General features: G+C 37.3%; 1 protein-coding gene and 1 long non-coding RNA gene across 2 annotated transcripts in view; both read left to right on the forward strand.

Moving 5' to 3' along the window:
• cfap20dc (CFAP20 domain containing) overlaps positions 1–13,202 on the forward strand; it is a gene marked incomplete at its 5' end in the record, with an annotated part of 28,086 nt that extends 14,884 nt beyond the window's left edge. Inside the window, 7 exons of the mRNA XM_084425837.1 lie at positions 1,222–1,469; positions 4,976–5,305; positions 7,736–7,906; positions 8,604–8,675; positions 9,569–9,630; positions 12,282–12,373; positions 12,885–13,202. Of these exons, the coding sequence (XP_084281963.1) occupies positions 1,222–1,469; positions 4,976–5,305; positions 7,736–7,906; positions 8,604–8,675; positions 9,569–9,630; positions 12,282–12,373; positions 12,885–12,997 (1,088 nt within the window). The 3' untranslated portion in view covers positions 12,998–13,202. The remainder of the gene's footprint in view (positions 1–1,221; positions 1,470–4,975; positions 5,306–7,735; positions 7,907–8,603; positions 8,676–9,568; positions 9,631–12,281; positions 12,374–12,884) is intronic.
• Positions 13,203–13,487: 285 nt separating this feature from the next.
• LOC311301026 lies at positions 13,488–15,328 on the forward strand. Its single transcript, XR_014629393.1, has 4 exons — positions 13,488–13,687; positions 13,770–13,873; positions 14,178–14,259; positions 14,359–15,328. It is a non-coding gene; the product is annotated as an uncharacterized lncRNA (long non-coding RNA).
• The last annotated feature ends 2 nt before the right edge of the window (positions 15,329–15,330 follow it).

Below are 15,330 nucleotides of genomic sequence, written 5' to 3' on the forward strand. Positions count from 1 at the left end.
CAAAAAGCCTAAACACTCTCAATAATCAAGCCGTTTGGATTTTATGAGCAATATAATGTCATATTGCTCATGCTCTGCCCATGACCACTGACGGACTGTCCCGTATTAGCATATTTCCCTCAGCCATTTGTATACTGTCTGACAAGGCAGGTTGCCAAGCCAGCACTTTACATGTCTTGTGTCGACACCGACACGCCCCATGAAAGAAAGGGGTGGGGTGAGCAGTTGCTCATTATCATTTAATGGCACACTTTGCAGTTTCCGTTTTTCTCAAACAGCGACCCCTAGAGTCACTGTGGGGTACTTGTATTTAACGTTACTGTCATAAATACCATTCACGCAGAGCCGTCTCTGCACTCTTCCGACTGCGCTTTCTTCGTTTTCTTCGTCGACTCTGCCACGATTCACGTCTGAAATGCGTGCTAGTGTCTTCCATAGAGGCTGCTTCATATGCTGTTGATGTATGTGACGTCGTGCCGTAAAGCAAGTCGTGATTCTCGCGAGATTTGTCGGGGTGCCACCTTTCAAACTTGCATTGCTGGTTTTGCCAGCGGCGTCCCCCCCCCCTGCTTTGCTATCGGAGTGATTCGCCCTACTATGAGTTAGTTTACCATCTAAATGATTTCGAAGCTGTTATATTAAGGTACAAATCTTGCATAGTGTGCCTTTAAAGAGACATGCACCGAAACGGGTTGCATGAGCTGTTTTTGAGAAGGTAAAAAGGGTGTTGTTTTACACAACCATTGAGGAATTTTAACCAAAGTAGGTTACAAACTTTACATGAAGACCCTGAAGAATCACACCAACTTGTGGAAAATGGGCATCTGATGACCTCTTTAAGTCACACAAATATATGACTTTCAGTGCATTATACTTGGTTTGACATCTTGAAAGTGTCCAAATACTTTCTGTCTTAATTTCAAATAATATATTGTTTTATCAACCTAACGAAACGTCTTTGTCAAATGTATTTTTACTGTAAATTACACTTTTTTTTTGTTTGTTATATGATGCACAGGCCTAAGACCTGTAAATCAGCCAAGTAAAGCCAGACAGAATTTCAGAACAGAATACTAACACATACAAAGTACAGCACATTTAAAATTGCAACAAATGGTGATGTTACCTGTAAATCTTCCTGTCATATTTCTGCAGACTGTGCTTCTAGTGCGGATACATGTGGGTCAGCCTTCAAGCCTCCGTGTGCTGCTTCACCTCCAGAGCGTGTGCTGACTACAGATGACGCTGACCTTTGTGACACAGAAACCGAGCTCTCTCTCTGCGACGAGGAATACGAAGAGGAAGTCTTCACTTTCTCCTCATGCCCTCACTCAGCCAGACGGAATCAGGCTAGCAGCAACCCTGTTGAGGAATTGACCTTTGGCCTTAAAGGTCACAAGCTGGTAACAGAAGGAGAGCGCAAAGATGCACGTCTGGAGGATGATTTCGTGTGTAGTGAAAGTGAAGAGGTATGGACACATAGACAACACACACAATTTAAAATGCAGACACAGCAATACATTTATGGTTTTGAAAATAATTGATTTAACAGCTTGCTTCTGACATGGAATTAACAGATTCAGAAAGTTGCTCAAGTAATTTGAGTATTTACTCTATTGGGTTAACAAGAGCGACTAGCAGAGCTGCACAACTGATAATTAGAGCTAAATTGTGTTCAAAATAAAAACAAATTTAAAAAAATAATAAAGTAAGCTTTTGGTCTCGTCCTACTCAGCTTATGAAATCACTAAGAAACACTAGTTTCTGTCGGATTGGTACTATTTCAAAGAAATTAAGTTGAGGATTTGTCATTTAATTCATTATTATAGAAAATTGACACAGACAGACAGACAGATAGATAGATAGATAGATAGATAGATAGATAGATAGATAGATAGATAGATAGATAGATAGATAGATAGATAGATTAGAAAAAAATTTGCATGTAAGGTCATCTTAATTTTGTCAATCCTGTACACTTTTTCTGAGACACCTGAAGAAATTATCAACTCTTCCTTTAATGCCACAGATGTACTGTAGACATATGCAACCACAACATCAGAAACAATTCCCCAACTCCTTAACACCTGTTGCCTGCATTGTTTTCTTTCCAAGTTTCCTCTCGACCGACGTACAGTCTAGTGGAATCAGCCGTTAATGATACACACACAACTTGATTGTTCCCCCCAGGGTCCCTGCCACTCTGTTAAGTAAATAAAGAAAACCATCAGTTTTCTTCAGTTCAGTTCATTTCTGACGAGACGGCATTGAGCTCCAAGGTGCTCTGGTTTCTGCGTCCATTGAGAGGATCATCATTCATTTATTTGCAGTCTGTTTCGTCTCCTCTTGGGAAATCATTCTCATCTTTGGCATACATATGTTCTGCTGCACTTAATTAGAGATTTTTGATTGATACCACTGACAGATTTATTTGTTGTTTATTTCCCCTTCCGTTCCCACCCTTGATTTTTATTTTCATCTTTGTTTTTCATCTTCCAAAAAGCAGATGTCTGCATTTGTCTACTTATTACTAACGGGAGTTGAAAAAAATAAATGATAAATAAAAGATTTATTTGAACATTCTGAACATTATGTTTATGTTATACCTCTATAACTTGCACCTGTGTGATATTAAATCATTTCCACTGGAAGCAGAGGTGATTACATTCGCCTAATGACTTCCATTAATGCCACAGAGTTGTCAAAAGAAGATAGATGAAGGCGTAACATTTTGAAATTCATCTGTAACACATCTTAATAACCACTAAACACAACCTGAGAACATTCACTTTCTTAGATAACCTGCCTAGCTTAAATAAATTCATTGCAAATAGATATAGGGCCGCACCAGACTGATGCGTGTTTACCGAATGTCAGCACTACTCATGGTGAGAGGAGATTTTATTTTATTTTGTAGTCCAAATAAATGCCTAAATATTAAAACCGGTCCCTCCAGGGGATATGAAGATGGAAAGAAAGAAGACAAAAACTCAGGCTGATCTGATGGCTCGGCTGTCCGTGCCCTTTTAGTGAGGTTGTCATCATTAGTGTGAAGCTTGCTGTTTAAGACCATTAGTGTAGATCAAAGCCTCACTAGTTTAAAGACCTTATCTGTTCCAAAACAGAGCAGAGACAGACAACTTTCCGGGCACAGTGTCGCCCTGATTAATTACAGGTAACTCTGATGTTACTTCGCCCGCGCCAGACTGTCTTGCGTTGTGGCTATTAATGCGTTTCATCTGTGACAGCGTTGGCGTTCGTGGCTCTGAGATCCTTGCAAGAGATTTCATCATTCTCTTTATGACTCCATCACAAGTTTGTTATTAAAATTGATATTTGTAGTTTTAGAGGGAAATTTGATTTATTAATGCCTTTCCTTCCTTGTGTTAATATCCCAGGCTGAAAGAAGATAACCGAACGGAGTGCCGTTATTAATCTCGATATTTCATGACTAGTGATGATTGCTAAGGGAATTTATTTTAATTTTAAATTAAGCCTTAAGGATCAAACTTTAGTGCATAACTCCCCTAGTGAAAAAGAAATATACTAAAATGTCAATGAAATATATTTATTTTATGTACTTAATATAAATACCCTGCAATTGTACTTTTAGTATACTAAATTGGTATACTTAAAGTCTTAATGCAATTTTGTACTTAATGCACTTTAGTTATCCGGAAATAGTGCTGGAGTCCAGCTAAAGATATGCTTAAGTATATTTGATTGTGCTATTGCAAGTATACTTTATGTGCACTTTAAATATCTTGCATTTAAAGACTATGTTATACAGAGATCATACTATATTAATAGTGATATTAAAACACATTTTATGCTTAATATCAAGAAATGTGTATTGTGCGATAAAGAAGTACTCCAAATAAAGTTTAATTATAATATTTATATCAGTAAGTCTCAAACGATATGTCAGTAAATATGTTAATGGCTTTGTAGTTATACTTAGTATGAAATAAATGTATTTTAAACACACTTTGGTATATATATTTTTTTTCCTTTGTGCAACAGATATGAATAATACCTCAAATCGTGTTGTTTGTTGAGGATATGTGTGCTATTACATGTTCTTTACCTGGTGGATGAGAAAACGAGCAGAAAATCACATCGATTTTTTTTACATTAAAACCGACCGGAATATCATAAAGTCTTAAAGGAGCAGCCAGCGATTTCTGAGAAACGCTGTAGATATTTGAAATCGCCAAATCAAACACGCCCCTACCCAAAAGGATCACACCCCTAACTTGATAGCTCCGCCCCCAAAGTCACGAACACGCTATGCAGCACAGGTACCTCCCCCCTCATGAGTGGACACGCCCCTTACTGCTGATTGGCTATAAGTGTCTTTTGGTGCTCTGTCCAATCCACTTTCAACAGCGTTTTTTTTAGAAATCCCTTACTGCACCTATAAGGCCCATTCACACCAAGGACGATAACTATAACAATAATGACAAAGATTTAGTTCTAAAAATCGTTTTAAATAATATAATAATAGCAGAGACACACCACACCTGTAGCGATGACAGCACAGAGAAACGATATCGTTGGAATCACTTTCAGAGCGTTATTTTTCCAGCTGATGAACGATAAAAACATTGACAGGCAATCAGAATCCATTCCGCTTTAAAGAGCTGGAGCATTTAAAGTGGCAGACAAAAAACCTGCAGCACACGCTTAGAATAAACAGAGCGTTATCTTTTGTTGGTGTGGATGCTAATATAGATATCATCATATTTAGTTATTATTCTTGGTGTGAACGGGCCTTTAGAGCTAAAAAGCAACCATCTAGTAACTACCCTATCATCAGAACACCTTTACAACCTAGTAGCAATGAACTAGCAAACACCCATTTATCTAACATCAGGCTTGTATCATGTTTTTTTTTTCTTAAAATGTTTAAAATGTCGTTATTTCATTCAAACTATTTCTTATAATAACAGTCAATTATTTTTTCCTTTTACAGGATGAAATGCAGACAGAGTTCCTTCATAGATGTGCAGTCCAGTCCATTACTGCTCCCCCACCACCTCCTTCAATACAAAAACACACAGTCCTACCAGAGTTCTCTTGTGAGCCAATTAAGACTCAGGCCTCCACAGTCCGGCATGTCTCTAAAGGACCAAAGAAGCATGAACCCATGCGAATAGCACCAACCCGCTGTCTCTCACCGAGTACCTCCAATAGACTGGATCGGTCCGAGGCTGGCAGACCACTGCCTGATGGAGACACCAGGATATCTATCAACAGAGCATCTGTGCGAGAGATCTCACTGAACAATTCTGGGCTCCAAAAGGTGAGCCTGTTCACTTGTCTTAGTGTTTTTTTTTCCATTCAAAAAAAGTCAGCGTGTTCTGATAAAATCAAATCTACACAAGCATATATACACAAAAGACGACATTTTGAAAAATTTCTGTTTTTTTTTTTGTCTATACAATGAAAGCCAATGGGGTCCAATGTTGTTTAGACTTAACATTCTTCAAAATATCTTCTTTTGTGTTCTGCAGAAGAAAGAAATACTTACAGATTTGGAATGACATTCATTGTTCGGTGAACTATTCCTTTGAGGAACTGACAAGTTGCAAGCATAATTAGAGAAATTGGCCTCAAAATAAAGCAACCACATGGGTTTTGTGGAGTGAACCCACACAAATCACATGGCCTGTGTTCATGTGGATGAAATGTTTCTTAACCGTATAGCAAGCATTCAGGGTTAGAGGGGATCAAATCAAGCACATACTTCAGCTGAATTAGTGCACTCCAGCAGAGTGGCTTATTTATGAGGGCCTCGGTTTCTTATTGTAATTTCAGAACTGGTGTGGTTCTTATCTTCCCCAGAGGCTGGATATTTTAATCTGAATCCATTCAGATTGAGGGGAGTGGGTTGTGCCCTTGTATTGCTAATGGCTTGGACATAATATTCTTTTGTCTCTGTGATTTTTAAAGCATTTTTTAGGGGTTTTGAACTCCCAGATGAATGTTTTTGATCAGAGGTCGCTCTTTCTTAGCTTAGGTTATGATACAACATAATTACTTTGACCTATATAGAAATAGACACAAATGAGACAATTGAGTCATGAGTCAAAACTTTGGAGTCTTGATCAGTGGGACTTCACCAGTATTGATGTACTAATGTGATGCTTCCATTCCAATAATAATAATAATAATAAAAAAATAAGAATTTTTTTAATCCTGTCTGATTTTAGGGAAAAATCGGGTCTATTGAAGACGTCGAATAGATTTTTTAGGCGCGTCGATAGATCACCACAGACACAGTACAATCCACATGGGATAATCTCACAGTATAACAAGCAGCTGTAGAAAATATGATACACCAGTGTTTTGCCAGTTTATCTCTTAATTCTTTTTATAACTGTATCCACTGTGTGTCCGACTGACTGCACAGTATTCTTCCTTTTGATTCTAAACTGAACTCAAATGGCACTGAGAATTGGATAAGAGAGAAACATAAACCACTTAATTGGGGAAATTGAAACATTAAATAATGCTGATGACCTGGGTCTGTGGAGTAGTGAGTTTGATGTGTCAATTAAACTCGAGGTTCTGTGGGGTGCGGACTGGATCGACTCCATTCCTAGAGCTTCCGAACAAATGGGTTTTTTTTGGGGTGCGGACTGATGGGGCAGTGAACCCGAGGTTACCCCGTGAGTCAGTCCTAGAGCTCCACCTGTCCGATTTTAGGGGAAAATCGGGTCCATCGGAGACGTCCAATGGAATTCTTAGGCACGCCGAATAAACACCACAGACACCATGTAAGAGTAAAACTATATGCAAAATAAGATACACCGGTGTTTTGCCAGATGAGAAGTTTATTCTATGTCTCTAATTCATTTTATAACTGTACCATTTATCTCTTTTAATTCCTTTTATAACTGTTTTAATTTCCCTTGCTTTTATTTTGTGCTTATTTTCTATGTAAAGCACTTTGAATTGCCATAGTGTATGAAATTTGCTGTATAAATAACTCGCCTTGCCTTGTCTTGAAAGGAACAAATCAAAAATGAATATTTTGTAAACATTTACAAACATTTCTATATGTCAAGAAAGAATTTTTTTTATTTTTTTGTCCATACAATGAAAGACGATGGGGTATAACGTTGACTCCTGCTGTGTGGACAAAAACAGTGTAAATGTTCTTCAAAATATCAAAATAACAGATTTTTTCGATAATCCTGAAAAGCAGTAGACTTCAGCAAAATCTGTATTTGCTCTCCATTTCATCTCATTGAAGCCTAGGAGAAACAACTAGGAAATCAAAGAGAACTCATTAGTGTTCTTTCCTCTCTTAAAGGTTGGAACATGTTTGTTAAACAGAAACTAAAACTGGTTCAAGCATTCTGCACAACTACCAGACTCTCACCGCAGGTCTTAAATGGTGATCAACTAAATGGTTTAAATAGAGTTTGATGTGGGAATGAGGATCATTACGGGTGCCCAATAACACTACTTTCCCCCCATTTAAACATTGCACATAACTTTGATGCTGCTGAAGTTTCTGGAAGGTCGCTCCTAGATCCAGGTAGGACTTCATATAAGTGGATTTCTAAGCAGCAGGCAGCCGTCCCTGCTGATGTCTTGGCCTTAATGGGGGTGCCAATTAGCTTGCAAGCTATGATTGATTGCTTGCTAATTAGCTATACCCAGTAACGATTTGTCTCACTGCAAAGTGGCACTGATGAAGTAATGAGATTTTGGGGCTTTACAGGTGAGTGTCGATGGGAGAGTTCAACCTTTGGGCTCCAGCAGGTGTGATCTGAGGAGAAGTCAAGATGAAGAGGATGAGGATGAGGAAGAGGAGTTACGAATATTGGCAATTTTGAAGAGAGAGCAGGAGGAAGAAGGAGATATGGGTAGCCCAGGCCTTAGTGCATCACAGGTAGGATATTCATATATCACCCTAAAATCAATATTATCAATATTAGTTATTTTAGCTATTTTTTTATTTAAAAATATTTTTATATAAATATTTTAAATATTACCAAAAAAAATTATTTAATATACACGATATTCAAAAGTTTGGGGTTAATTAGAATTATTATTATTTATTTATTTATTTTTTTTTTTTTTTTTAAATTTTATAAATATTTTTCTTTGGAACTTTCTATTCATCAAAGAATCCTGAAAAAATATATCACAAAAATATTGAGCAGCACAACTGTTTTCAACATAGATAATAATAATAAACATTTCTTGAGCAGCATTTTAGAATGATTTCTGAAAAATCATGTGACAATAAAGACTGGAGTAATGGCTGCTTTCATTTGTAATAATTCCCCCCCCACCCCACAATTTTACTTTATTTTTGATCAAATAAATGCATCCTTGGAGCATAAGAGACTGTTTTGTTTTGTTTTTTACAAAAAAAATCTTACCCACCCCACATTTTTCTGCAGTTGTGTGTATAAATATATACAATATAGAATGGGTGTCTAAATGATACTAAAAATACTTTCTGTTTGCAATACTTCTAACTTGACTGATATGACACACCACATTTCCAGGTTTTGTGAGATTCAATCATATATTAAAAACAGAATACCAGTAAATAAACAAACACTTTTATGCTCCTTTAGGTTCACCACTGCAACATAAGTCTGAGTGCAAGCAGCGATGACACCTCAACCTGGACTCAGTGTATTCCTTTGGTGGGCTAACAAACACACACACACATACACACAAACACATTGCCACACTTGAGGACAGCTTGGGAAGGTCTAAATTCCTCCTTCATCATTAGGCCTCTTAGTTATCCAGAGTAATTTGTATGGATGAACTGTAGCTAGCGGGCAAATAACAGAGTGAATATTAAAAACTGGTTTCCTATAAAGAAGGGCAATCAAACAGTTTATATAAAATAAAAAAGAACACTGATTAGAGTGAAATAAACTCCCATGGCATTGCAATATCAGACCCTATCCATCAGTTGTTGATGCGGTTGTCATCTGTTGATTAGAAAGATATGCAGCAACTGCTAATCATGCCTGGTATTGAGAAACTGCAAATTATAAGACTGTAAGATTGTGAAAACGTCGCAATACTGCCACCATCAGGTTAGAAGAACTTGCACAATACTCAAGTGCTTCTCAACTGGTTTTGCTGCAGGACCCAGATTTTACATTGTAACATAATTTATCTGGCAGAAGTAAATAAAAAATGTTCTTAAAATCAAACACCAAAGTGTATCAGTATTACTATGAACTGCATAGGCCCAACAATATGCAACATTATTAAAGTGACACATGCTGAATTGGACAACTGACCATTTTGTAAATGCATAAACAACAGCAGAAGTGCGACTCTCCAGCCTAACACATGGAACGACATTAGTATTAAACTCAGAACAGACCTGCAACCCGATTTTGATTTAGGACCCACCAGTTGAGAACCACTGCTCCAAACTAAAGAGGCTTAAATCATTATTTAACAGCAAGGTATACAGTTATCCAGAACATGTTATATTTTCCAACTAGACTGGAGCTAATAGTGTTAAAGAACCAGATTATAAATACACACTACTTATTTTCTCTGTGGTTTATAGCCAGTGGATCAAGGCCAGCACTATCAGAAAGAAATGAACCCTCTTCTTCACTCTAATCCCAGGTAAGAGAAAAATACAGGTTTCTAGCCTCACTAAGTCTGTAAAGTTCTGCCATTATTCTAAGCTCTTAAGTGTTAAGGCTCAGTCGTGAATGAGTAATTTCAGGAACTTTATCATGCAAGTTCATAAGAGAACTCTTGTTAGCCCTCGGGCTCATGCACTTTCAACAATTCTGACTTCTAAAAAGTGGTAACGAAATGTGATAGGAACAGGGTAGCTTTTGGGCACTGAACATTTTGATGTTTCTATTGACAATTTTATCCAGTGGTTCCAGGGTACTAAAAAGAACTTTTGAACATCAAAGCATATAAAAAAAGAAAGCATGTGGTGTGCTCCACAAAATTTGATACCAGTCTTCAAAAGATTTGGCTGCCATTCATTATATGATGAAACTGTCAGACTGTCATTACAGAGCATTGCAACTTTTGTCAAAAGTCTCCTCATTCTCCTCACTCCTCAGTTTTTGAATTACTTGTGAAATAGGAATAATAACAACAATAATATTTGTTATTAATTATATGAACAAAATGATATATATACACACAGCGGGGGAAATAAGTATTGAACACGTCATCATTTTTCTCAGTAAATATATTTCCAAAGGTGCTTTTGACATGAAATTGTCACCAGATGTTGGTAACAACCCAAGTAAGCCATACATACAAAGAAACAAACAAAAATAAGTTCAGAAATTAAGTTATGTGTAATAATGTGAAATGACACAGGGAAAAAGTATTGAACACATGAAGAAAGGGAGGCGCAAAAAGGCATGGAAAGCCAAGACAACTGCTGAAAATTTACAGTAATTAAAAAGCAATCCAGCCCCCTGTCAGTGGAAATTAATAACAGCTGGTTCAGTCCCAAATGATGGCCTGCAAAAAGGTCTCATTGCCAAGGTGTCACACAAGACACATCTCATGATGGGTAAAAGCAAAGAGCTGTCTCAAGACCTTCGCAACCTAATTGTTGCAAAACATAATGATGGCATTGGTTATAGGCGCCATTCTAAGCTTCTGAACGGTCCAGTGAGCACTGTTGGGGCCATAATACGGAAGTGGAAAGACAATAATTTCACCATAAATTTGCCTCGACCAGTGCTCCTCGCAAGATTTCTGATAGAGGAGTGAAAAGAATAATCAGAAGAGTTGTCCAAGAGCCAACACCAAGTTGTATGGTGTTTTTAGGGTAATGTGCAGTGCCATTTCTCCTCCAAATATGGTGTGTATTATGGCATCCAAACAGTTCAATTTTGCTCTCATGTGACCACACTATATTCTCCCAGTATTTCACTGGCTTTTCCAAATGTTGTGCAGCAAACTTTAAATGAGCTTCAACATGCTTTTTTTTTCAGTAATGGAGTCTTGCGTGGTGAGCGTGCATACAGGCCATGGCGGTGGAGTGCATTACTTACTGTTTTCTTTGAGACAACAGTACCTGCTATCTGCAGGTCTTTTTGAAGCTCTCCACAAGTGATCCTTGGCTCTTGGACAACTCTTCTGATTATTCTTTTCACTCCTCTATCAGAAATCTTGCGAGGAGCACTGGTCGAGGCAAATTTATGGTGAAATTATTGTCTTTCCACTTCCGTATTATGGCCCCAAAAGTGCTCACTGGACCGTTCAGAAGCTTAGAATGGCGCCTATAACCAATGCCATCATTATGTTTTGCAACAATTAGGTTGCGAAGGTCTTGAGACAGCTCTTCGCTTTTACCCATCATGAGATGTGTCTTGTGTGACACCTTGGCAATGAGACCTTTTTGTAGGCCATCATTTGGGACTGAACCAGCTGTTATTAATTTCCACTGACAGGGGGCTGGATTGCTTTTTAATTACTGTAAGTTTTCAGCAGTAATTTCTGAACTTATTTTTGTTTGTTTCTTTGTATGTATGGCTTACTTGGGTTGTTACCAACATCTGGTGAAAATTTCATGTCAATAGCACCTTTGGAAATATATTTACTGAGAAAAATGATGACGTGTTCAATACTTATTTCCCCCGCTGTATACTGCAATAATTAAAACATGGTTTATGAGGAAACTAATTCTGCATAATGTAGGACCTTTAAATGTAAATTAACTGGTCAGAAAAAAATTTGGAGGTCATTTTATTATTTTATATGCACATTTTGTACAATCCCACAGCATAACTATGGCTAGTTTCGTACGCAAAACTTTTCCTGTCAAGGGATGCTGCCCACACTGCCACGCCTCGGTGATTAATTAAGCATGGTTGTCAGGGACAATGAATAACTGGGAGTTATGCATGTGCTCAGAGGCTTGCATGTGTCACCTAGCTGTCACCGCTGCAGCAGAGCTCACTGGGAGGTCATCATCCACCTCCCTCCCGTCCCACCAGGGAGCCTGTCCATCAACACCACATGGTGCCTTGAAAAGTGTCATGTAAATGAGAGAATATGAAAGAGAGAGACTCTCTGCAGAAGGGTGTCTTTCATTCACAACCCGTGAACGTAACCCGTAAGCAGCAGGGCAGGAGTTTCAAACATGGGCTTTGGTGCAGCTTCGTGCAATGAAAACTATATATCATAGTGTACATATAATATAATTCAGTTTTAGTACTTGGACAGATGCTCATGCCCCTTCAAGAGCTGTTTTATTTTCTATTTTAATGGCTATATGGTTAACCCTCTTGTAGAGAATGGATGGATGTCCTTAGCCCTCCGATAGTTCATCCAAATCAACAGATGGCCGATGAAAAAGGAGACCACAGCAAGGGCTCAACCAGAGGTATGACAGCAGAAAATCCCCATCCTGGGCACATATTCTTTGTTGCTAAAAATACATCATGATCTAAATTTCACTTGCACAGAGAAGATATGTGCTCAAGTACAATTACTTTCATGATTGATATTTCCTTCATCTAAAACCCACAGTGATATTTATTTGACAGTACTAAAACAGCAGGGTCTTAAATTGCAGTTGTTACTGCTCAGGAAGAAGAGTTTATACACTATATGGGGTAAATTGTCACAATGCAAACCTGCTATTAAATTGCCTATGAGAAATTATTGAATGGCTGTAATGTAAAAAGTAAAACAATTTTGAAAATAACTGGAGAAATGCAAAGGGTAACATATACATATACAAATATAAAAACACAGATGGAGGAAAATAAGCATTTATTTTATTTTGTGTAATTGAACTTTTGACTCAAACCCTTGTAACAACTTCCAAACTTTCCCTGACTTTAGTTTATTATTTTTCTATATGTAACTTTTTTTCTCTATGCTATCCACAGGGTCTATGTTACACGACAACAGTGGAGAGGAAGAGTTTCTCAATTTGATGTATGATCCCTGCCTCAACTGTTACTTTGATCCACAATCTGGGAAATATTACGAATTGCTCTGATCCCAAGATGAGCAACATGTTGATCAATACTGCCACTATGTATGGTTTTAATTCAAGCACTATACTGTCCTTCCGAACAATGAATTTAATGGGTGTATATTTCTTGTAACTGTTTCTAATGCAATATAGTTTCTTAGTGATCAACTGATATTCAAGCGTGTTTGAGCTCATAACTGAAAAGTTAATAAACCATATGATTGAATCCATTTCAGAGTTTATTTTAGTTCCAACTTTTTATTCAAATTTATAGAATTGTTCCTAGACAGTAAAATGTAAAACTAACTTAAATTGTAGATTATTTGTTCTAATTTAATTCACAGGTTTTAAATTAATCACACTTTTTAATTAAAATAAATATAAAAGCAAAGCCACTATAATAATTAGCCAATCTCTGTCTGCAACAAGTCATGCAACCTTTATTATTGACGGAAGTTGAGCGCGTTCACGATCGACCAATCACACGCCCGTTGCTCCTTTACGTCATTTGACAGGTAGAATCGAATCACTAGGAAGTAAACAACTATAATGGCGAGAAAGTGTTTGAAGGTAAGCCACTACTCAAATATGTTACTAAATTTGATTTTATATAGTGTTTTTTGGGAGCTCGCCTTCGCTTTTCCGTCATATCGCGAATCCAGACAGGCAGAAAGTTCGGAGAAACCCACCTCAGCAGCACCAAACGTTCAACAGGTTCGTTATCGACTTTCTTGCTCAAGTCACTTCCCTGTCAGTTCGCATACTACATACTGACTACTGATGTCTTATTTTTCAGGTTATTAGACTCCATTCAGGGGTGATCGCGTCTGTTGTGGTCGTTACTGTTGCTGCAATAGCAGCTGCTGTCTTCATCATACGAAAATACTGCTGTCTGAAGAGGTATAGAGATATGTAACACAGTGTGCTTTATGTGACATTGCAACCTAACCTTTCAATCCTTTCACCCAAAAAATTGTTTTCAATAATGTACACGAAAGTTAATAATAAACTCATTAGTCCCTACTAAGTGATAACTTCATTTTAGGTATATATATATATATATATATGTGTGTGTGTGTGTGTGTGTGTGTGTGTACACATACATATCTCAAAATATTATAAATATGAGTATATATAGTATATTATATATTTCTAATATTCTGATATATATATATATATATATATATTTTTTTTTTTTCTTTAGTAATGCAACATATAGATACTCAGAACTGCGAGAAATAGAAGAGCAAAATGCAGCCAGAGAAGTGGACGATGATTCAGATGAGGTTAGTACGTGTGGCATGTTAACAGTGGTTTATAATGGCTTTCAAAAACTATATATACTTAATCACTTTTTATTCTTACTCTAGCTTTTCTTTCCACAGGACCTTTTGGACTGAATCATGTAGCACAATCTATCCTTCAAGTTTCTCTTCCATTTTAATACTGTGACTTTATATGGCCAAAAGCATCACATGGGTCATTTAAAAACCACCAGGAGTTCCTGAAATATTTATCTCTGTTCCACCATTTTTCAGCACGGATATGTCCACCAACCAGTTAAATTTAGCTGGTTACATTTGGGAGGATTAATTGGCCAAGATCCCCGACATTAAAGAACTGGGGGAAAGGGGTTCAGAAACGTTAAGATGCACATTAGAGATGAAAGTGTAATTTCAGGCAAATAACTTCTGAAAAGAGCTGTGGCAGTTGTCGGTTATGGTGCCCATCGCTTAAAATTTGGTCATTGCTACTTTTTAAATGCACTCCTTGAAATATGTATTTAGTATCTTCTTGAATTTCTCAGTGCACGAGGAACGTTGTTCCAAAGTCTGTTACAATGATTGTTCCTCTTTATTTATTGTGTATGTGTGTGTGTGTGCCTGATCTTTGCTTGACCTTAAAACAGCTTCTCACTTTAATCTCAGGGTTGTTCCCACTGGATACTTTGAACAGTGCCACTAATACCAGAAGCACATCTTAATAAGTGGTTAACTGTAAACTGTCTTATCATCTGTAATGTTGCTGTAGAGTTTGCACTCCAGTGCCTTACCGTGTAATTTAACTGTGGTATGCGAATGAACAATAGTCTGCTTTCCTATGCTGATAATGGTATTTACTATTGGCAGTGTTTGACTTTACCTGTATGTTAAGGTTATAGTGTTGATAAAGCAATATTATGTGGGGCCCAGAGCTCCATAACTGTGTTTCCCAGTTCTTGATTTGAAAGTATTTTTGATGATTGAATTCTATATCTTTAGATTTTCATGTTTTCACCTGAGACTCAGATGTTTCCCCACTAATGAATATGGTTTGTTTAACTGAGCAGGAATAAAATGATATACATTAATATTCCA

This window comes from Rutilus rutilus, assembly GCF_951802725.1.
Source record: "Rutilus rutilus genome assembly, chromosome: 12".
NCBI classification, from domain to species: domain Eukaryota; kingdom Metazoa; phylum Chordata; class Actinopteri; order Cypriniformes; family Leuciscidae; genus Rutilus; species Rutilus rutilus.